The sequence below is a fragment of the Sceloporus occidentalis genome, unplaced genomic scaffold (assembly GCF_023333645.1).
Source record: "Sceloporus occidentalis isolate IW3139 unplaced genomic scaffold, rSceOcc1.0.p SCAF_122, whole genome shotgun sequence".
Lineage (NCBI taxonomy): Eukaryota > Metazoa > Chordata > Lepidosauria > Squamata > Phrynosomatidae > Sceloporus > Sceloporus occidentalis.
Genome location: NW_028317102.1, coordinates 2,369,005 through 2,393,986, shown reverse-complemented (window position 1 = coordinate 2,393,986; position 24,982 = coordinate 2,369,005). Strand labels below are relative to the sequence as shown.

Here is a 24,982-nt window from a genome sequence, read left to right as displayed (position 1 = left end):
TATTATTATTATTATATTTTATTTATAAAGCGCCAGCAGATTCCAAAGCGCTGTTGATCTATCACTTACTTGTTTTGCTTTTTCCTCCCCATTATTCATTGTCCCTTGTTTGCAGCTATTCTGCTCTGGCAGATTTAGAAGAGATTGGAAAAATAGGGGTTAATTCAGCACAGCAAAAACCTTTAAATCTTAAAAATTTTAAACTTCTAAGAATAATTTATAATTTTACCACTTTACAGATTATAAATAGCTTTTTTTCTTATTAAAGTAGAGAAATTAGCTGTTTTGGGGCAAGGCGTGTTTTTGAGGGTACATTTTTGTCCCTAGTTGGCACTGAATAAACCGAAGCTACGTTCCACATTTCTGTTACCGTCTGATAAATGGCATTATTTGGGTGACATTCACTAAGACTGCTTGGAGGGTTTTCCAGACCCATCACAAGGCTAACTACTTCGGCGTGCCAAATCCTGAAAGGTGTCACCGTACCCTGGATGATTATTTTTATGAGTTCGGTGCTGGTTTTGTTTGTGAGGGATATTTAAATTGGAGATAACAAACTGGCCAATGTCTGGTAGACGGTGATAAGCCGAACCGACCAAGCATTGAGTGAACATGGTACCAAAAGCGTCTTAATCTCTGGCTTTACTGGGAAATAATCTTACTAGGGAATAAACAAAAATACTGGCTTTATATATATATATATACAAAAGTTTGGGGTCTACTGAGAAAACAAGGATATTTCTGGCTGTAACATAATTGTAAAAGGGCTTCCTAACCATAAAATAGCCTTTTAAACTGAAACTTGGATCAGCGAACACAACTTGCCATTGGAACACAGGAGTGATGGGAGTGATAAAAAGCCATTGGGACACAGGAGTGATGGGAGTGGTAAAGGGCCATTGGAACACAGGAGTGATGGGAGTGATAAAGGGCCATTGGAGCACAGGAGCGATGGGAGTGATAAAGGGCCATTGGAACACAGGAGTGATGCGAGTGATAAGGGGCCATTGGAGCACAGGAGTGATGGGAGTGATAAAGGGCCATTGGAACACAGGAGTGATAAGAGTGATAAAGGGCCATTGGAACACAGGAGTGATGGGAGTGATAAAGGGCCATTGGGACTTAGGAGTGATAAGAGTGATAAAGGGCCATTGGAACACAGGAGTGATGGGAGTGATAAAGGGCCATTGGAACACAGGAGTGATGGGAGTGATAAAGACCCATTGGAACACAGGAGTGATGGGAGTGATAAAGGGCCATTGGAACACAGGAGTGATGGGAGTGATAAAGGGCCATTGGAGCACAGGAGTGATGGGAGTGATAAAGGGCCATTGGAACACAGGAGTGATGGGAGTGATAAAGGGCCATTGGAGCACAGGAGTGATGGGAGTGATAAAGGGCCATTGGAGCACAGGAGTGATGGGAGTGATAAAGGGCCATTGGAACACAGGAGTGATGGGAGTGACAAAGGGCCCCTGTATGCCTATGAAGAGATTCCATAAAAAATCAGCCGTTTCCAGCTCCAATAATCATTTACTGCATTAACCCCGTCTGCGCTGGATTTCTGGTCCATTTCGTTTTATTTTAATGGACAAAATTGTGTTTTCTTTCAAAAACAAGGCCATTCCCAAGCGACCACAATCATTTGAAAGGTAGGGTGTATATATATATATATATACATATTGAGACATATTGAGAGTGACTACTCATTCGCGCGCTAAGCATGCAGTTAAAACCTGTCTATGAAGACGATTGCATTCTTTAGCTATTAATTGTTGGTGAATGATTTTCTGGAATAATTCCAATGAATATAATAGTTAAATTAAGAATAATTGGAATTATAATAATTCTATTTTATTATTTCAGGTGCAGGAGCTCACCGCGAAATCCGGACTGGACTTTACTCACAGCAGTGCGAGCCTCGTGCAGTTCGATCCGGGTAGGTGAAAAAAGTTTATCGTGTTTATCTACAAAGTATTTTCAACCTCGTCTAAAAAAAAAAAAATCAGCGCGTAAGACAACGGAGGAGATTTTTTAATGAAAAAAGTACATCTGGCGCCGCTGTAAAGCCATTCACGTGATCCAACAAACGGGTCGTCCAGGAAGAGAAATTATATATTTTTTTCGCGATATTATTGAAAATTAAAGTTTTTATATGTTTGAGTTTATTGAAATTATTAAAATCGCTACATTCTCCTTTAGCGCAATAATGTATCCATGTTTGGACCAAACGTTCCATCTCGTAGCACGTACTGTGTAGACAATTCGCAAAGCGTCTGCCAATTACACTTCGGTTGCCGTGACGATAATTTGGCGACCATGCGGTATTTAAGACAGTCCTTCTTCATTTAGCCGGCGTTATTTATTTTCCGCTCTATCCGACGCGCGAGGCTTTGATTTTCAGCAGGGAACATAAAAATTCATTAAACCGAAAGCGAGGGGATCGCTTAACTCATCAGGACTTCGAGAGGACATCTGTTTTGGAGAGCGGAAGGAACTGGTGTCGCAGGTGTTACACGAGAGTTACTAAAGGAAAAGATTCGAGCGACTCTATAAACCAGCGCGGGGGGAAGACGGCGTTATTAGCCATTTGGGCAAATTATTTGTAATTATATTACTCGTTTGAAAATGTGTACAATTAGAGGGATTTTCTAGAAATATTTAGCGTAGTAGAGATTCAATAGCTCTCCGGTTACGTGCAGAGAATTCACACCTCTGTAGTCGATTCATTTTATTTCTCTTTAACGTGGTCAAAATGTTCCTTATTCATCAAAAACTAGTGATCTAAAACCAGATATCCACCTCCTTAAAAAAGTATGTCAAATTTTGAGTGTATCCTTTTGGTGCTCCCTCTATGAACCCTCCACCTATAGACAATAATGGTTAGTGTGCGCTGGAAAGACTCAGCTGGTCTGGATTGACTTTTTCACCATGATTGTGGCCCCCAATGTGTATGTATATGTTATATATATATATATATGTCGTGAATTATACAATCACCCCCAGCCAGTGGTGTAAAAATAGGAGTCTTGTTGGGTGCAGAAGCAATGGCTCCCCAAGTAGGGCCTGGTTGGGCTGAAACCCTTGGTGGTTCCATTGGTGGTTCCATGTTGAGTTGAGACAAGTACACCTCCACCAACATGAATCTTTCTTCCTCTACTCTTCATATATAAGCTGGAAACCGCGATGTTGAGTTATGATGTCATAACTCTCCACTTCCCATGTCAAAGCACATATGGATAAGGAGAAGGGTTTGTTCCACTGGTTATCTCCTTGCTCTAGACTGACCATCCCCATTAAGCCCTCTCCTCTCATGCTGGAGGGTATTTGTGGGAATGGGTCGACATTTTTAAGGCGCCCCTGTCTACAGCCATCTCGGCGGAGATTATGGGAGTTGTAGTCCTACGTTGTCACCCCGTTATCTGCCCAGGTCCTATAGCCAACCCTACGCTCTGAAACACTGCGGGCGCTCCAACTGCTCCAAATAACTGCTGAGCTGTAATTTATAATCCAATTTTCGGTATGTCATTAACTTCTTCATCTCGACGATTTCCAGCAAAATAAAATAGCTCTCGTAAATCAATGGTGTGATCCTCGCCGAGGGGTCAGCATTCAATTAAACTCCATAGGAAGCGCTATAAAGCCAGTTTGTATAGAAAAACTGCGAATCTACACAATATGCCAGCAAAATGTATTTCAAATTTGTGAATTTTAAAAAAAGTGACACATTTTCCATCGATCCTCATTCATTTGAAATGTCTGAAACAGATTGGGTTCCACGGAATAATCATCTTCTACTTTATTTTCTAGGCGTTTCAACAAAATTTTGGAATGTTTATATTAAAAATGATGGCTTGGAAGAAAATCATGAAGTTTTCAAGGTATTAGTAAAATCTCCCAAAAATGCCATAGTGGGAAAGACCAAAGAGACGACGGTCCACATCGTGGATCCGAGAGGAGGTAAGGCAAATAAATGCCCAAAATGGCTAAAAATAAGGTTTATTATTGAGACATTATTTATAGGGGGTAAGTGTGTGTATCTGATGTATAAATGGGAGGTTGGGGGTAAGTGTGTGTGTATTACCCCTCTGTGACTCCCGTTTTATTTAGGTGCAATAATCTGCGGGACGTGGGGGGGGGTAAATTTTATGGCTGAAGCTCATCTGCTGCTTTTGATATGAACAAGAACGGCTGATGTGGATCTGAGAAGGAGCAGAAGTGTCCCGTAGACGAGACATCATGAGATTTCCGGTGATTTGGCCAATTGCTAGCCAAGAGTGACACCCTGTGGCTAAGGATCTAGAAACCTAGAACTTGCCGGCAGATCGGCCCCCATTCGGCCCCTGTCTAGTCTGCCCGTTTTTCCTGCTGTAAAGCCTCAAACCTTAATCAGTCGTTGGTCTCGTCTTAGATTCAGGATCCGTATGTCTATCCCGCGCATGTTTAATACCCTCACTGTATTACCCTCTACCACTTCTGCCGGGAGGCTGATTCACTTATCTGTCCAGTATCTTTGTGAAAACTCAGTATTTACCAATTTCTTGCCAAAAAAATAATTTTGAGATTTGAGAAAATTACAATATATGCTAGACATTTTATTATTACATTTTATTATATAATAATCATTAATAAAATATATATATATTTATTATTATTATGTTAATAAAACCGGTTATTCCAGTACCACTGACATTTCTAGTGTAAATGTAAAAGCACGATTTACATAATTAAATCTCATTTACCATTTTGAAGACATGAAAACATATAAACGCTTCTTTAAAAATCCTAAAATGGGTTGAATCAGAAAAAAATAAATATTATTATTATTTTTTTGTTTTTTTGGAAAATATTTTTTTCTTTTTTATGTTGCAATTGAAAAAGAAATGGCATTAAATCATTTCAACTGATGTTTTTTGTTTTTTTTGTTAACAGGTCAGTGCAGGTTGCAAGAATCCGGAACAGGAGATACAATGTCTCCGGATCCTTCAAGAAGACACGGGGCCAGCGAAACAATCCAGACGTCTAGGAAGTTCAGCCAAATATTACTTCGTAATAGAGCAGGACAGTCTCCTGGAAGCCGCCTCTCCCGTCCGCCGCCGACCATCGCCACTGATCTGGCCCCCCGGCCGCCGGGGCAGCATCTGCATCTCACCGGGAAAAGCGTCCTTGTATGTTAATTTAACGTTCTTGAGAACGACATTAATAAGCGAGGCTATAAATGGGAAGGTATAACTCATACTTAATTGATAGTTTTCTTCCCAGCAGATGAAAAACCTATATGGATTATTGCGCAAATCTAATTATCTAATTACCGCGATCTAGGTTTTCTAAGTGGTTGATATAAATTGAGCTATCGGTTCACGTTACCTCTTAAGAGTATTTGAGCCCCGGCGGCTATTTAATTAGAACTTGTGATGAAGATGACACGGGCTCTCTGATGAGATTAAAGCTTTTATTTGAAGGGGCGGTAAGAGTCGTACTTAGCGCTTGTATCATTCCGTAACAGGTTTGATGAGCTCTTGTTCTTCAGCTACCTGCCAACATCCATTTATTTTATTTTTTTTGTATATATTTTTTCCGTAAGTTCTAATGCCCAAACTATAGAATTTTAAGTAAATTTTGTAACGATGATGTACGTGTTCATTTAATACAGATCCATTATTCCAGAGACATTATTTAATTGTCTGCTGCGTAGGATTTGTGAATTATAGGAGGTTTCGTATTTTCTGTCCAGTCTATATATGCTTATACCTTAGCCGAGGAGTAGCGGCCATTTGGACGGTTTAATAATGGCGGTGGCAATTTTTGTTGACGCAGTATCATGGGATCTCGTCTATGAGCGCTCCCCAGCAGAATGTCAGGAGAAGCACCGTGTGGCTGGTACCTGATGCATCGCTGGCCCTCACAAACAGAGATGAGGGGTTCCGGGGTTTCTCTGCCGCTTTGGGTTCCCAGCTTCCGTTAAAGGATGAAGCCCAACAGGTGAGCGGACAGGTGGGGTGGTGGCCACATTATCACCAAAGGTGTCTTCACCGGATGCCCTAACACTACAACCCTTAATCAAAGACAGATCTCCACTGTTCCCTCCTAATTAACTACACATCACAAATATCCCTCACTGTGAACAATCCCACCATGGATCTGCATCCCGAAAACATTGTCTTGGTGTTAAGTTTGATTGAGTGACGTTCTCCATGCCTCAAATTCAATCACTTGCTAAGTCGTTCTGCTGTTATTTACAACCACCAGCCACCAAGACCCTGATACGTTGCGCCATCACTTCAGGGATTGAATTCTCCGGCTCCATTTTATCTCTATCATCTCGACCTGTTCTCCCGACTCCATTGTCCTTGGATTGTCCCCATGATAAAATGTTACATTGTAGCACTAACATCCAAAACCCACAACATTCAAAACCCTCAACATTCAACCCCCACAACATTCAACCCACCCAACAACCAAAACACTCATCATTCACAACGCACAACATTTAAAACCCACACCATCCAAAACACTCAACATTCTCAACATTCAACCCACCCAACATTCAAAACGCCCAACCATTCAAAAGCCACAAAAAAGTCGTTCGACAAAAGCCACCGTGTAAAGCTAACGAATCGTGTGTCAACGAAGGGTAGTCAGGGTTAGGATCTAGAGAACACCCGCAGGATCATAGCAATGATTATGTCATTTTCATTATACACGTAATATATATATATATATATATATATATATATATATGCAAGTCTTATTGCCATTAGTTCCAATATGAGTCCAAATACATCCATAGGATATTTTAAATAATGTTTTTAATACAAAATACTTAGAGGAGACTCAACATATCTTAAAGATCTTCCCACTACCCCCCAAACCCCTATCTACCTATTGCGTATAGTGGAAAGGGGGTCCTCGGCAGATATAATAAACGTCAGTTCTACTAGGCACATAGAGATGATTCAAATTTTGAATATATGAGTGTTTTAACTCAATAAACTGGACGTTTAATTTTGAATATAGGATGAAATAGCCGGGAAATGCCCGTTGGGATGGACTCGTCACGGAGGATACTGTTACCATCGTCAACCCCAACGAAACGCCGCTTGGGAGGATGCAGAAAGAGCCTGCAAAGACGTGTAAGGACGTTGATTTCATTCCTTTAAACTGTTACTGTATCTCTGTTGAATTTGGTCCAAGATTATTACCTAAGGAGGGACCCAATTTACTATTCATAATATAATGGTATTCATTTATATTTTTAATATAAATATTTTATATATATATATTTCAGATTTAATGGTCATTTAACAAGCGTCAACTCAGAAAGTGAGATGACATGGCTCTGGAAATATGCAGACAAAAGACCATTTTGGATCGGTAAGAAAATAAATTATATTCTTGTTGTTCAACCTCTGTCCCCAAACTCCCAACATTTCTAATGGACAAAGAAGGGAACGTTTGTCTTAAACAGTTTGGGCAGAAGGTCGGACTTTACTTTTACTATTTTTACAGGGACTTTAATGTCGCTTTTTAATAGTTATTTAGGTGAGTAAAGCTTTTAGACAAATCGTGTAGAACCCTGCGATACCCTCATCAACCAGCAAACATTCTGAGCTCCTAGAAAAGAGGGGCATCAGGGGAGGAAAGAGGGGCATCAGATGGAGGAAAGAGGGGCATCAGATGGAGGAAAGAGGGGCAACAGGGGAGAAAAGAGGGGCATCAGATGGAGGAAAGAGGGGCATCAGGAGAGGAAAGAGGAGCATCAGATGGAGGAAAGAAGAGCATCAGATGGAGGAAAGAGGGGCATCAGATGGAGGAAAGAGGGACATCAGATGGAGGAAAGAGGAGCATCAGATGGAGGAAAGAGGAGCATCAGATGGAGGAAAGAGGGGCATCAGGGGAGGAAAGATGAGAATCAGATGGAGGAAAGAGGGGCATCAGATGGAGGAAAGAGTGGCATCAGGAGAGGAAAAAGGAGCATCAGATGGAGGAAAGAGGGGCATCAGGAGAGGAAAGAGGGGCATCAGGGGAGGAAAAGGAACTACATTGTTTTAGCTACATGCCTCGTCTCAATACTGGGCTCATCCATGGTGTTGGCAGAGGGTCTTCAAAGACTCTTTCTCATTTCAGGGATGAAGTCTGAAGAAGACAGTCCAGGTTGGTCCTGGACTAACGGACGACCAGTGACCTTTAATACTCTAAAACAAGTGGAACCTCAATTGGCTGAACCTGGAGAAAGGAGATGTGTTCTTGCTTGGAGAAGAAAGGAATGGGTGACGAGGAGATGTGACTCCGGTCAGAAAGAGCGATATATTTGCTCTCTTCCTTTAATGAAACATTAAAGACTATTCTTCTCCTCTTTATCATACTGGAAATACATGATTCCACCACCGAACCTTTCAATGTAATAAAGGCAAGGCTGGTGTTATTCCTCCCCTGAAGCGCATTAACTTCATAAAACATGAAGTTTGCATTTAATGTACCATTTCAAGAGTGTCTTAGTGAGCCAAAAAAAGGTGTCTTACGGTATATTTATTGCAACACAGAAATCTTAATTGTATAACTTAAATTCTTCACATTTCAGGCTTTATCATAAAACTGTTACAATAAATCACAAATCAGTGTTTTTTTAGGGGGGCAAAAACATTTGATAACATTTTGGTTCTTGCCACAGACCTTAAAGAAGACAGAATTTGTAATTACCTAATTTTGCCCAAATAAGCATGTTTTAGGCTAGTTTTGTAACCATGCAAATTTTGTTTTCTTAAGACTTCCAGCAAAAATGTCCTCGTTGAGATATGTGGCCCTGCGCCAAAGGGCCCGAGATAGGGGACAAGGCTTGAGAGAGCATCCTTAGCATTCAACCAGTCCTCATCCAAACTCTCCATTTTGACTCTTTTGCCCCTGAATTGCCCTTTCCGCTCCTACATGAGTGTCAAATTGTCTCCAAACAACCCACAAACGGTGAGGAACTGGATAGACTCAGACTTGGACCCTTTGAAAGTATTTAACCCCTCGAACAATGCCATTCTTCTGCGGTGGTCTTCATAATGTCGTCTCAAGTAGCCTCTCTTAGGCGAGTTTTACAAAGAGCATGAATGAAGGCAAAATCCTTGTGTATTCATCTGGGGCTTGTGAGCATATTCACTAAAGTGATGACTGCGGATTTGCGGCCGGCGCGTTTTAAAAGGTCACTTTAACCAAGAATGCAGAGCAACTAAATCTCGCCCGCGGACCGTAATATATTCTCTCAGCAAAAGAGCCGGAGATGGCAGCGTAAAGCTTTATTAATCGGCATATTATAAGAGAATTATCAGACATAAAAATAGTCAGAATTACTCAGATCACTCCGTTTGCTCCCCATAATACATCCAGACCATCAGAAACCTTAGGCCATCATTATTAACCTTTTCAGTGCCAGGGACAGGGGAAACCAACTCCTTTAGAAGTGATGGCTACTGTTACCAGCAGCCTAGAGCTGCAAATTAGATACAAAGCACTGTGAAGAGATGTATAGTAAGCATAGGTCATTGTACCTTTTCACTTTTTTGGCTGGTAAAAAAATATTACTGAGCTTCATCTATCTTAATAAATCACTTTTTTTTGTTGTGGTTGTCAGAGGCTCTTTGCGTCAAGCTCGGATTTTTTACATTTTGTCTATTTAGTCCCAGACAGAGCGCACGCAAAAGCAATTGCAGAGCTTTTCACGCACATGTCAGCTTTTCGTGCGACCCAACTTCACCCACCGCCATGTTGTCCAGCATATTGTGGTGCCATGTAATGTTCCGGTCCAACTACGTTGTACATTTCTCAAAGTAGCCGGTCTGAAGGCTGTAAATCCTCCTGTTTGGGCCATCCAGACCATAGTTATATAAATAAAAGATAATAATAGTAATAATAATAATAATAGAACTAATATAAATTGGGGGAGAGATATATGTACCCCAAAATAAACCTGATATCATTAAAGAAGCAGGACAAGTGAGATGGAGATATTTGGATGGCTGTAGATACAGAAAGCCTGTTGGCTCCTTGTTTCTTGGGCCCCCATCCCATTTGGACCCATTATGATCTGTTTGGGAACCCGAGAAGGGGGCAAATTGCAACAATGTTACTGGGACGGTTACGTTAATGGTTCATTGCCCCGCTTCTTCCAACTGTCCACATCCACCAATCTTTGTTTGCCCGGTCTAACCATCTTTATGACTTCCAGAAAGTTATTGGTCATTTTTATCAAACTGCTGGAATTCGCTTCCCGGTTATCAAAGCAAAACTCAACTCATACGCTTGATTTTTTTTTTTTTTTTTGCTAACAATATATTTGATGTATGTTTCAGATTATATATATTTTTTATAGACCCCCAAATTAATGCCTTGCATTAACCGGTCGGTCCGTCGTGTTACAGAATTTTGAAAAGGTCAAAGCTATATAGTGGCATAATCTCACATTATACGTGTCTTTTACACCTATACGGCCACCTTGAGGATTGCTGAAATTCCTTGCTCTGAACTTGCTCTTGGGCTGTAATAGTGAAATATACGGCAATTCCCGATCAAAACTAATTATGCAGACTTTCAGGGCTAAGGGTTCTGGCCAAGATCTGAGAGGAGAGAAGATGGAGTGTTTAGTTCTAGTTGATAGCTTGTATCCGGTCACCGTGGAAAAAAAACACATATGATTTCTAGACCTCCGAGCTCAATTATTACAGTTGGAAGAAAACAACAACAAAAAAATGTTACCCATAAGGTCTTTTTTCCACCTAAATTACTATTATTACTATAAAACACGTGAAATAATGAAAGGTGGATAAGAAAATAAGAGAAATTGGTCTTCACAAAAAATACTTGGGCACAACAAAGTTACCATGTCTGTTTTAAACTCAGCTTCTAAGGGTGAAGGGTAGATTCTCCGGATGAAGGGGCAGATTCTGGGAGACAAGGAGAAGATTGACAGAGTTAATGGGGCAGATTCTCGTGGTATTGGGCAATAGAGGAGAATCTAAAATTTAAAAAGGGCAGATCTGGGTGACACCATCTAGAGGTGACCTATATTACATTCTGTGCCGAATGAGTGCCTATCCGAGACTCGGATCAATAATTATATCCATTCTATATAGACTTATAACAGGTGAGCCCGTGCAAATTATTAATGATCCGTAATAATTGGGTTAACATTTTGAAAGGTCTTATTTTTCTTATTTTAAAAGTTTGCTGGTTCAAAAATTGTAGCCATTTTTTATGTAGAAAACAGAGAGAATGAACAAGCTTTGTAATTCCTTTCTACCATCAAATTATACAATTCTACACTCTACCAATTCCTCTGAAACATTTAATTTATTGGTGACCAAATCAATAGGAGGTGCTGCCACCTAGTGGTGAACAGGGTATATAACATGGCATCTAAAAAAATAGACACCTTTATAATTATGACCCCCTTGGGTTCGGCTTGGTGTTTTGTGTTGGAATACTACATTTTTTAATCACCAGATTTCTAGATTTCGGTTTTGTGTGGGAATTATATATTTCTACAGAAAATTAGTTACCGTAGCAACATATAAAATATCCCCCAATTATAGGGTGATCATAGCTAGCCGCTGCCCTTGCATATATATTTTCAATACAGGTTCTTGATTGGCTAGGCGAACCATGGTCACCCTAGCCAAGTTCCACAACCCCTATACAGGGATAGTTTTACGTTTGACGGTGGCCACCCTTCCTAGGTTAGCACTGTACTAATCACACCTGTGGTTAAGCAGGGACATTCTTAAACCAAAAGGCCTGTGCTCAGCCACTGATACACTGTCCACGTGTGGTTGTTACACGGCAGCGTGCGTCTGATTTTATATTTACCTTCCCCGCCTTGCGTCCTTAGTAACTGGAATCTGCAGAATAACTGGGAAGGACCCAACAGTTAAACCAATTGTCCCATTGCTGGAATTACCAAGAAAGCTCAACTGAAACGGAGGAAGATGCCTCATATGTTACTTTAAGATGGTAGGAGGGCTATCAACGCAACATCATTGTGCCTTAAACACAATCATCGGCTGAGGAGCGAGGCTTTTAAATTGGGAAACATAGAATTTGCCGAAAGATTGTCACTAAGTCCTGATATGTAAAACCATAGAATTCAAAGAGGGTGTACTTTTTCACATGGCTGTAGATCGTCTGGAAAGTTTGCAATCCATTATATGTCAGTTAGCCAATAAATGTATCATTTTTCCAAATTTGCTTTCTCGCTTTCTATGGCTAACAAATCTACACCGATTTTTCCGAAAAGAACCAACTAAACGTATCTACAATGACTGATGAAAAAGCCACCACCCAAAGTAACAACGTTTCCTCTTTTAGTTTCAAGCTGTTTGTGGATCTTACGGAGTCACGATTTCCGCCTCCCTCCTGAAATTTGGTAAATTGTTGCTAGCGCTTTTTTTTATAACATCAAAATCTATCCACCGGCCACTGTCAGCTACACACTTTCTATTAACTCCTAGGTGGAAAGAGTTTATTGACTTGCTGAAGAAGGTTAAGAATGAAGACCATGTTCCAGGCAGACGTAGGTCATTTTTTCTGTCCGTATATATACTGCTTGTTACTTATAGGGGCAACATTTCGTAGGCGATATTTTGGCTATGACTTTATCTTCTATTGGTGGCTGTTACCCCAGATGTGTATGTCCTGTGAAGGAAGGGGTAAAATTAAAGCTAAAGTGCCACCGTCAACAAAGAATCTCAAGTGCTTCTTCTTACACTTCTACCAGATCTAATCCTTTTAGACAAAGCTGTGTGTAATATCTGGCATCGTATAAACAGACCTAACGATACATTATTACAGACTGATGAAATGTAATCACAAAACGATGCTTATCATTCCAGCATCTGGCACCATGAATAACCTAAAAAAAGGTTATTATTTATTGTTTTATATAGCGCCATCAAATTCTGTAGCGCTGTACAATGGGTAGACAGGACACAACAAGTAGTATGTAACATAACAAATTGACTTACAGAAACAACAGGTGAGGAGGGCCTTGCTCAAAGAGCTTACAATCTAGCTTGATAAGAGGACCCCTGATTATATATAGGTCCCATACAAAAAAAGAAACACAAAATGATTATGATGCACAATGATTTTTATGGAACCGATCTCTATTACCATATGCAATTTCCGCTTCCAAGTTCGGCAAATGCCCCATTCCCCCCCCACCCCCACCATGCCCTCCTAAACCAGAGGATAGTATTTTACGAGGCAAGATGTGACTGTCTGCAGCATACTGATAGCGACGCACGGCGTCTGTGAGACTCGGCGCTTCTGCGAGAGCTGGAATGGATTCAGTTTCCGAAATCTGGACTTGAACCGGCCGCCATCTGCTCGGATACACAGTAGCTGCCAAATGATCTTTGCGTGCACTTCATTCATCCTGATTATTTATGTATTTCATCATTAAAAATGTATACCGCAATCTGTCCCGTTTTGTATAAATCACACTTATGTCTCATTGGCTAAGCTACTGAAAAATCATTATTTAGGAAAAAAAAAACCCATATATTAGGAAATAATAATGTTCTTATTTTCCGAGGGTTTGTCCTTGTGAAATAATAAATAATAAAATACAAAAATATGTACAAATATTTATAAGGAACTACAGCTGTTACTTTTGGGAAAACGACCCTTCTAGATTGTAAGCTCCTTGAGCTTTTTCTTTGCATGCTGCAAGTTTTGTACTGTTCACCCAGCGCTGCGGTATATGATGGCGCTATATAAATCAATATAAAATAACAATAATTGCCTTTAAAGCGGGACCACATGATACAGAAAAGAGAGCCTATGTTATACTAGAAGAACGGGTGATGGAATTTAACAGATTTCATTGGTTGACTCACTGATGACATCACCATCTGCCACCAGATGCGAATAACCTATTCTCCACTGCAGTTCGCGCTTAGTGTCATCATGATGTCATCGTGATGTACGTAGAGTAGGGAGTGCGAACATTCTTTTTCAGTGTAAACATTTCAATGAGGTTCTTTTAGTAGAAATTATGGATCCTTTACATATCATACATGCAAACTCTAAATAAACTTAAAAGGTTATTTTCCCCTAGAAAAAGTTGAATCCTATAGGTGGGGAGCAGTCAAAGTGTTAAAGGGCAGAAAAGGTAAATCAGCCACTATACTGCATTATTTATGTATGGTAAAATAATGCTATTTTTAGGTATGTAAAAAAATAAACATTTTTTTTAAACTTACTACTTAGAACACATGTATCATTACATTAATACAGAGGTCTACGTGTTAATAAATGTTAATAAATGTTACTGTCCCTTTAAGGAACTATAATCTGTAATAAAGTTGTTTGATTCAGTTTTTTTCTTGTCTTTTTTGAAGGGGATTCAACAGATGGCGGTTCAGAGACAAGCGAGGGGCCGCAAATTATTCAACATGATAACCTGGTATTAGTTATCAAAATAAAGAGAAAATTGTGCAATATATTGTCTTTATTTTATGCACACTACGTACAGTCAGATAATATTGCAAATATACCTTCAGTAAATAAATAAGTTTTTATAGGATAAATAATTCTATGCCCATAACGATACGTTTCGCAGGATGAACAGCCCGAGGAACGTTCTTTCTTGACGAGCAGATGTCTGAATCCAAACGTCAGACCATTTTCCCAGCCTGCTTTACATCTCGGCGAAGATCGGAATTCCGATGACCGGGAGCCCTGGATAGATCGCTTCAAGAAACTAGAAAATGCTCTCCAGCTCTGTGAAATCCAAAACAGCGGTAAAAAAAATGAAATAAATGTGTGAGCGGCTAATATCTGTAGGGAAATTATCCCCTAATTAACAAAGGGCGTAATTACAGCGCCCTTATACATCCCATACGTTCCCAGATACTCTGTGGGTTTGACCTGGAGTCTCCGGGTGAAGCGGAGCTTCTCTGTGTCTCCGGGTCACTCAGCGTTTGGTCACACCCACTACCCTGCCCACTTCCCCGCCTACTTTCATCTCTCTTAAGGTAGCCTGGGGCTGGCCTTGCCCACAGGTGTGGCTAGCGCTGCCCAACATATGGCTATCCACACCTCTACACAGCTAGCCCCGCCTCCCAGAGAAGGGAGAGCTCCAGGAGGGTGGTATGCTGATAATGACCTATTTTGAATGGTTAAGCACACTTTTTAATTGCAAAGACACCTAATTTGAGACCGAATTGCGTTACAGGATTGGTGGAACTGGAGAGAGCAAAGAGACTTATTCATAATTACAACCTCATCTACGGCTTAAGCCTGAGCGCCGAGAAAATTGAAGAAGCTCTTCAGAAGTTTCACGCGGGACAGGGAGTTCTCCTGGAGCCTGCGCTACTGTATCTGAAGGAGCTATAACCGGGGATGCAGACATAATTGGCAGGAAGTTACGCATTACAGGTCCCTTAATTTGTTAACGTTCATCAGAAGCGGTCCCTTCATTAATATGTTATTATTAATAAAAATAGCAGAGATTTAATATATAAAGCAGGTTTGGGGCTATGTGTTGTTTATTAACATTTTCTAAAAAAAAAATAACTTTTAATAAAAAATATATGTTAATGTTTCAGAAGCATTAAAAGACGTTTAGGTGCGTGAGATTTGTTTCTCCAGCATGGAAGGGAGCTTTTATCATTCGGACTGAGTAGCGCTTCCTGACAACTTTCTGATTATAAAAGCAACATAACACAGGAAGTGGCATGTGCAACAAAAAAAATCCCCCCCATGGAAATTCAAAAACTTTCAAACATTTCAAATGGCCAAAGATCATAAGTTATAAGCCCTCTGCAGACAGAAGCGTGAGCTGCTCCTTATAAATAACCTCAGCTGTGATATTTTTGCTCTACCGCTGCAGCCATGTTTTTAGCATCAAGTGTATTGCCTGGTCTGACCCCCGAGAAAATGAACGCACAATAGGTAATGGAGACACTGTTAGGTGGCCTAATGCTAGCTCTGGTGTTTAGTACTCGACGCGTTCTTTGTTCCCAAGCTAATCATGGCTACCCTGGCCTCTGCCCATACTGCCGCGGCGCGATGACGTTCTTCTCGCGGACGTCACGGCGCTGCCAGGCGCGGAGCTTGTGTGCGCATGTGCGGACGGCCATAGTGAAAAGTCTGTGTGCTTCTGGATTGTGCTGTTTTGCCGGCTGCCGGAGACCCCTTACTTTCCACAGACCGACCACCTACTCTGAACGGTGAGACAGCGGGGGCACACGACACCCCTCTCCCCCGGATACTGCAGTCTCCGGGCTTTAGGGTTATAGGACCAACCAGGCCTCCTGGGTATCCCAGTCCGGAACACTATGACAATGCATTCTCTGCCTCTGCTGCCGGGAAACCCATTCCTGTCAGCACTACCACTGCCATACAGCACAGTTAGGCTTCTCCAGCAGACCTATGAAGGGCACTGGATTAACCCTTTCTTGAGTAAAAGCGATTTCGTTGTATTATTAGCAGGGCTTTGCATGCGTCCTCTGGCACTGAATGGGTTAAACTTAAAAGTCTTGTAAATCTAACCTCTGTGCTCAGGTGTGATTATTATGGAGCCATCCAGCACTTAAAGGGTTACCGCTGCTCACCACGACATGCGTGTAACCCACCCTTCGCGTGCCGCAGGGTTGATTTACTATTTAGCTGGTTAATGTCACCGATGGTTGGTGGAATTTGTTGGACCTGCCGCCCCGTTGCTCTGAGGGGTCGGGGACTTTGTGGGGGTCTCTTCGGGGAGAGCCAGCAGGAGAGCTGCGGCCCCCCACTCCCCCGCTTCACTATTCATTGTGAGGGGCCGGCGCCTAATGTAGGAGTCAACAGTGAGAAGAATGAAGAAATCTCTCTGCTTTAACTATACATTATCCAGGGCCGGCCCTGCTGGGGTTGCCCCCCATATTGTATAGCGAAGGCAATCAGGCAAAACACAACTCCCCCTTTAGTGAATAAGCCTCTTTTGTCTGAACGCATTCATGCGCAGTGATCTATGATAAAACGTCGCGTGTAACTGCTGATGTCTTACAGTTTTGTGTTCTGTGTTGCAGACCCCCCCGGATAGACGGCAGAATGGTGAGTGTGACGGGGAGCTTCGGGGGGATCGTACGAGCGCTCAGGCCGGGGCTCCTTTCACCGCTTTGAGCTCATTTGGTTTAAAATGATTTAAGGAATCCAATTATTTGTCCGCCTGTCTTATATGCGGCGCTGTACACCATTCCCTATGACCCATCCGGCCCCCGTCTAGTCGCCCGTTTCTCCTGCTGTAAAGACTCAAACCTTAATCAGTCGTTGGTCTCGTCTTAGATTCAGGAGCCGTATGTCTATCCCGCGCATGTTTAATCCCCTCACTGTATTACCCTCTACCACTTATGCTGGGAGGCAGATCACCCTCTCCGTAAGGTTTATTGACTAGTCATGTCAACTGTCTTTAAAGACAGAGATAAAAAGTAATAAAGTATTATTTTTTATGTAGTTTATATAACACAGCAGCTGACGCTGCTCTCTAAGAAAGTGTAACAGATTGAATTTAATTTATTTCATTTTTTTTTCAACTACTTTCGAGCAGGATATTTAAGGCGGTCGGTTTGAGAGCAACTTTGTGTTTCTTTTATTTACATTATTTTTATTTCCTTGGCAGTCTCGAAGGTATGATTCCAGAACGACCATATTCTCCCCGGAAGGTACGCTCGTCACAGATATAAAACATTGCTGGCGTTTATTACTTTTACTTTCGCTTTCACGAGGTTCCGTCAGACAGTACGTTTAAGTTTTATTTACCGTATTATACTGATTATAGGGGCACCCTAATAGTTTTATGACATTTTAAAGAAAATGTCTTCTCGTCCCCCCCCCCCCCCCCTGTCTTCTCTGAAACACAGGTCCGGTAAAATGATTTTTATAATTTTAAGAAATACCGGAGTATTTAATAAAAAGTAAGAAATGTTTGTATTTCTCAGAATGCTGCAGTAATTTAATCTTTTTCTTTTCCCAGGGCGCCTGTACCAGGTGGAATATGCCATGGAAGCCATCGGTCACGCCGGTACCTGCCTGGGAATTTTGGCAAACGACGGCGTTCTGCTGGCTGCCGAGAGACGCAACATCCACAAGCTCCTCGACGAGGTCTTTTTTTCAGAGAAGATATACAAGTTGAATGAGTGAGTGATACGGAGGAACGTTCATAGAAACACTCGGCACACTTCTCCTGCTGTAAAGACTCAAACCTTAATCAGTCGTTGGTCTCGTCTTAGATTCAGGAGCCGTATGCCCATCCCATGCATGTTTAATACCCTCACTGTATTACCCTCTACCACTTCTGCTGGGGGGCTGTTCCACTTATCTACTGACCTCTCCGTAAAAAAAAAACTTCTTTACATTGCATTAGAGCTTCCACCTCTTTGCACTGCTATAAAAGTGATACGCTCAGAGTTCCCAGTGCTTTTGCAGAAGAGTAAAGTCTTGGCACCTCCATGATATTACCGTGCGTGATTTAATGTGTACTCAAAGATTTCTTCTCACTGATTTAACCCATGCAGGGCCGGAGTGGCCCTTCTTGCAGGAGCAGCTTGTTGGGCTTGGCCGCTTTACAATGCATATTGATATCAAGGAGCTGCAATGTGGAAATCCCCAGCAGACTCTGTTTAGTGAATACACCCCACAGCCTAACGTTCTGATACACGATTGTGTTGGTAGAGTCTGTCCTTCGCAGGCTCCTTCCTGGTCTGAGTTAGTGTGGAGAATGTCATGTTCTTATTCCGTGTCTTTCAGCGATATGGCTTGCAGTGTTGCAGGAATCACGTCAGATGCCAACGTTTTGACAAATGAACTCAGATTAATCGCTCAAAGGTAAGTTTAGACCTTAGAAGAAGAGGTTTCGCCATCTATAGTAACCAGAGAAACCCAAGGGCTATTAGAGAGAAGAACGTGAAGCAAAGGGTTAACTGGCATTGATAAATATTTTTTTTAATCAATACTTTTTAAAAATAAAATATGAGTCCTATATTTGGCAGTACGGACTGCGTGACGGTATGTGTTATTAACACACAGCGATACACAACGTAGGCTCTTATATTTTAATTGCTGTCTATTGATAAAGCAACACACACTGGTATTCAAAAGTTTGGGGTCGCTTAGGAATTACCTTGGTTTTGAAAGAAAAGCATTCTATCCATTAAATAACATGAAATGGAACAGAAATCCAGTGCAGACGGATTGTAAATGACTATTGTAGCTGGAAACGGCTGATTTTTAATGGAATCTCTTCATAGGCGTACAGAGGCCCTTTATCACTCCCATCACTCCTGTGTTCCAATGGCCCTTTATCACTCCCATCACTCCTGTGTTCCAATGGCATGTTGTGTTCGCTGATCCGAGTTTCAGTTTAAAAGGCTAACTGATGTTTAGAAAGCCCTTTTGTAATTATGAAAAACTTCCCTGATTTCCAGGAAAACAGCTGCGTGACCCCATACTTTTGAACAGTAGTGTATATGTTTGTTATACGGGCGGAGGTGACGACGTACGTGTTATTGTGCTCTAGGTACCTGCTGCAGTATCAGGAGCCGATCCCCTGTGAGCAGCTGGTGACCGCTCTCTGTGACATCAAACAGGCTTACACACAGTTTGGAGGTGATTAGCGTCCTCTCGTGACATTTTTCTGTTGTGATATTCTTTTATAGCACAATTTAGAGTGACTGGACGATGGGCATTTTAGGTCGGGTTACGTTACATTATTTTGGCCGATCACGTATGCTTTTTTTTTTTTTCTTCCCAGGAAAGCGCCCGTTTGGCGTCTCTCTTCTTTACATCGGTTGGGACAAACACTATGGCTTTCAGCTGTACCAGAGCGACCCCAGCGGCAATTACGGAGGATGGAAAGCCACGTGCATCGGAAATAACAGCGCGGTAAGTGCCACGCGGCTCGTTACCCGTCTTAACGGGACCCCTGAAGAAATCCTCTTGGATGAGCCCATTTCTACTGGCCCTGTGGGAAGTCATGGCCTATGTGACGTCAGGCAATGAAACTTGATTCAGTACAATGCATGAACGTACTTTAAAAGGGGGCAGCGGGTAAATTTAAAGGGACCTCTCAGCTATCATATGCATTAAAGGGTCTTGAGGAAATTCTATAGGTAGTTAATGATAACCAATTGTTTATAAGTAATTTTTTTTTGTAGGCAGCCGTGTCCATGCTGAAACAGGATTACAAGGAAGGCGAGATGACTCTGAAGTCAGCACTTGCCTTAGCAGTTAAAGTCCTGAACAAGACCATGGATGTTAGCAAATTGTCTGCTGAAAAAGGTAATTGGCCTGTGAAATGCGTTATCCTCGCGTGGGAAATTACGTTTAATTTATTTAAATAAAAATTAACTTTTCTCACTAATTAACACTAATATTCTTTTTTGCTTCTAAGTGTATATTCTGAGAAACACTTAATTTTCTATGAAAAGTTAAAGAATGATTATATTTATATGTTAAGATTTATTATTATTTAAAATCATTTATTTATTGTATTTCAATTGCTTCCAGAGATACTTTACTAAACCTCCTTCTATAAAGCATTTAGCGCGGTTCCATAGAAGAAAATTAATTGTAACGGACAATCCCATCACGGGCAGCTTTTGGGTTAAAGTACATAATTTTTTGTACTTGGTTTTTGAAAAATGAAAATTTTATTTGTCGGGAAAATGCATTAATAAATCGTAAATAAAAAAGAATAATGTAACGGCGAGAAGTCTTATCGCCAGGAGTGAAGATGATTTACGCCCATATCTCACCTTATTTTCAGTGGAAATCGCCACGTTGACAAGAGAGAACGGAAAAACAAAGATAAGGGTTTTGAGGCAGAAAGAAGTAGAAGAACTAATAAAACGGCACGAAGAAGAAGAAGCGAAAATCGAACGCGAGAAGAAGGAAAAAGAACAGAAAGAAAAAGACAAATGAACTTCGTGAAGAAAAAAAATGTTAATGTCTGCGCACATTTATATATTACAGCAGTTTGGGGGTTTTTTTTTTTGTAATTCTTAAATAAAAAGAAAAGTGAAACGAGTTTTTGTTTGTAATCTTTACTGGTAGAATCCTCCACTTGTTTGATTCTTTGTAATATTGTTTTAGAATTTTAAGACTAGGTTTTGGCCGCTTTCTGGCTGCGAATCTTGTGCAGTCGCTTTAATTACCCCCAATTAACCCTTTTCTGTAAATATTTTATAAACAGTCCTTATTTATATTATTTTCAGACCCAAAAACATGTTTTCACTACTAGCCGCTCCAAAAAAAATAAAAAAAAAATAAAGGTCCTGTCTATAAAGTGATGTTTGACTCTTTTAGGTCCCCCAGAGAATAAAAGCCTATAGGTGCCGGCTGTTCCTCCGTTACTTGATTCAGATGGGATTCTGATGGCTGGTTGCTTCTGTGAAATATATTTTTCTACAATATATATATTTCAATTCAGGGTATATAACCCGTTATATCCCTGTATATTCCTCATATTATATACTCCCTGGCCCGTATAACTAATCCCATCCTTATAACCCGTTATATCCCTGTATATTCCTCATATTATATACTCTCCGGCCGTATAACTAATCCCGTCCTTATAACCCGTTATATCCCCGTATATTCCTCATATTATATATTATATACTCTCCGGCCGTATAACTAATCCCGTCCTTATAACCCGTTATATCCCTGTATATTCCTCATATTATATACTCTCCAGCCGTATAACTAATCCCGTCCTTATAACCCGTTATATCCTGTATATTCCTCATATTATATATTATATACTCTCCGGCCGTATAACTAATCCCGTCCTTATAACCCGTTATATCCCTGTATATTCCTCATATTATATATTATATACTCTCCAGCCGTATAACTAATCCCGTCCTTATAACCCGTTATATCCTGTATATTCCTCATATTATATACTCCCCCCCTCGTATAACTAATCCCGTCCTTATAACCCATTATATCCTGTATATTCCTCATATTATATATTATATACTCTCTGGCCGTATAACTAATCCCACCCTTATAACCCGTTATATACTGTATATTACTCATATTATATATTATATACTTTCCGGCCCGTATAACTAATCCCGTCCTTATAACCCGTTATATCCTGTATATTCCTCATATTATATATTATATACTCCCCCCCTCCTATAACTAATCCCGTCCTTATAACCCGTTATATCCTGTATATTCCTCATATTATATACTCCCCCCCTCATATAACTAATCCCGTCCTTATAACCCATTATATCCTGTATATTCCTCATATTATATATTATATACTCTCTGGCCGTATAACTAATCCCGCCCTTATAACCCGTTATATACTGTATATTACTCATATTATATATTATATACTTTCCGGCCCGTATAAATAATCCCGCCCTTATAACCCGTTATATCCCTCTATATTCCTCATATTATATATTATATACTCTCCGGCCGTATAACTAATCCCGCCCTTATAACCCGTTATATCCTGTATATTCCTCATATTATATATTATATACTCTCCGGCCGTATAACTAATCCCGCCCTTATAACCCGTTATATCCTGTATATTCCTCATATTATATATTATATACTCTCCGGCCGTATAACTAATCCCGTCCTTATAGCCCGCTACGGAATATGACAGCCCTATAAAAAACATAAATAAATTGTAAAAAATATTGTCACTAAAGAGTTCATTCCTACTAAAATTAATGTCTAGAGTTATAGAATTCCTCCAAAAGCAATTTTATTTAAATGTATATCGTCAGCTTTTAGTGAAATGCGGGTTTATTCAAAATCACGAAATAAAAATACACACAAAGGGAATTTCATTTGAAAAGTTATATTTCAAGTTACAGCAATTCTTTTTTTCCCCATAAAACAAACCGACCCAAAATAACCAACGCGAGATTATTTTCAGGATGATACAAAAACTTTAATACTTTTATACAGACTGCAAGTTCTTCTCTGCTGTCAAATTCAATGCGTTCAGTTCTGCTGGCTGAGAATCATAGGCGTTATAGGTCCGTCGATACCCCAGCTTTTTATGTGTGTCTATGAAACAGATTCATTTTGATACAATGTAATATCAGATCGTGAGACCTGAGGGTTAAAGCCTCCGTTTCTATGGTAACCAACTATAACTTCCTGCTTGTGTCATGTGACAATTAAGCATTCCCTGAACAATTATAAATGAAGCACCGTTTTGATTGGTTAAATAATGCTGGGAATGGCCTGGGATTCTGCATTTATGGAAGTGTTGAATACAGCAGGGCAGGTGGGACAGCACCTTTAATATACACTCTGGCAGAGACCGCAGGCGGTTAGACGGTGGGAGGTAGCGTGTATCCCCTTCTTGGGATAAAGTCATCTAAACACGGCTTTAGAGTGTTTGAGACTGCTGTATGGAATGTAAACCTATACATTGTGCTGGTAATTGTACAGATCAACAGAAATGCAAACCTGTTAGCCACACATCATCTCACAATGAGTTAACACATCGGTTCTTTTCCAGATAGACACGACACTAGACATCTCATTCATATAATGTATATATAAAAAGATTTAAACATTTTATGTATATGTAGCTTTTTGATAAGAACACCTGTGTTAAAGCAGAGATGTAATTCAGTGGAACTGCAACCTTAATTTTAAAAAAAACAATATAACCAAATAACAGGTAATATGGAACAATCAGCTTTTTTTGTAAATCCCTCTTCTATTAAGTATGAATAAAGGAACAAGTACATGTGAATTGGAAGATTAAGGTAATTCACACTGATGTCCGGAAGTGCCGATGAGGGCCGCCTTGAGAAGTGTTTACGGTTTACAGTAAGAGATCCCTCCAAAACTTTAAGGGGATCCCCTAAACTGTCTGCTGTACAAGGAAATGTATAGATCAAAAAGAAAAAAACAATGATACTGTATACATATATATCTATACACATACCTTATGATGTATACCATTTGTCACACCAGCATCCGTCCCTGTATGCAAATTTGAATCACTCTATTTGCATATTGTGCAAATCATGACTCCCCAGACAGGTCAGCTGATAATAAAGCACTCATGCGTTTTTTAGCCAGGGCCTCTCATCCACTTCAATAATCTATACATCTGCTTACATTCCGTCACTTGCCGCCGTTTGGTCTTTTAATGCTGCTGTTATATGGAGATGTAAAATGCCTGAATAGGGCGGTTTATATAATAACAAAATTATCGCCTAGCGGTGACTGCAAAACATCTTCTTAACCCCTTAATGACAAAGCCCGTACATGTACGGGCTCAAAATGCATTGTTTTCAATGGGTTTAGGGACCGCCTATTGTCCTTAAGAGGTTAAGCGAGAACAAGAATGCTACTGGATGCAAATAAACCAAAAAAATATTAAACCTGTGCGTAAGCAGGAGGTAGCGCTTAACATACAGCGCTCAGTCTAATGCCATCTAGTGGCCAAAGAATAGAATGACGCAAATGAAGGTGTTAAAGGGACGCTCCAGCCATCAGGAGCACTTTAATGCTTATGATAGCTGAGAGGTCCCTTTAAATTTATGGGGGGTCCCTACTGCAAATGCATGGGGGATTCTGTGTGCATTGGCCCCGTCCTCCTGCTCTGTCCTGTGAAGGGATATATTTACCGCCAGGCAGCTCTAGTGCTGGATCGGCAAACACAGCGAGCATGGATCTGATCTGACCCTTATGTGCATGCGTGAAAAGCGCTCCCATTGATCTCAATGTTAGGGCTTCCCTGCCACCGATTGGCTGCTACAAGCATTATTAAGCGGATGAAATTATGCTTTAACATTTTTCTAACCTGATTTAATATATTTTTTTGTCTGAATTACTGACAAGACACAGAAGCCGTGTGCTGATGAATGTAAACAATCGCTAGGCGATGGCTTTCACTTAACAAATGTTCCACAGATTCAAATTTTAACCCTTAACACAGAGATTAAAAACAAATTCTTATTAT

At 40.5% G+C, this 24,982-nt stretch overlaps 2 protein-coding genes across 2 annotated transcripts in view; both read left to right on the top strand.

The window, feature by feature from the left end:
- Positions 1–15,378, top strand: part of LOC149282157 (FRAS1-related extracellular matrix protein 1-like) — a 56,390-nt gene extending 41,012 nt beyond the window's left edge. The window contains exons 28-35 of the mRNA XM_089498591.1: positions 1,867–1,939; positions 3,811–3,960; positions 4,933–5,168; positions 7,018–7,133; positions 12,489–12,550; positions 14,382–14,446; positions 14,603–14,783; positions 15,218–15,378. Coding sequence (XP_089354717.1) covers positions 1,867–1,939; positions 3,811–3,960; positions 4,933–5,168; positions 7,018–7,133; positions 12,489–12,550; positions 14,382–14,446; positions 14,603–14,783; positions 15,218–15,378 — 1,044 coding nt within the window. The remainder of the gene's footprint in view (positions 1–1,866; positions 1,940–3,810; positions 3,961–4,932; positions 5,169–7,017; positions 7,134–12,488; positions 12,551–14,381; positions 14,447–14,602; positions 14,784–15,217) is intronic.
- A 2,628-nt stretch (positions 15,379–18,006) lies between these two features.
- LOC149282156 (proteasome subunit alpha type-4-like) lies at positions 18,007–20,940 on the top strand. The gene is made up of 6 exons (XM_089498562.1): positions 18,007–18,158; positions 18,769–18,846; positions 19,538–19,626; positions 19,772–19,902; positions 20,175–20,298; positions 20,786–20,940. Exons 1-6 carry the CDS (start codon positions 18,022–18,024, stop codon positions 20,938–20,940), a joined length of 714 nt encoding a protein of 237 aa, XP_089354688.1. The 5' UTR covers positions 18,007–18,021.
- The last annotated feature ends 4,042 nt before the right edge of the window (positions 20,941–24,982 follow it).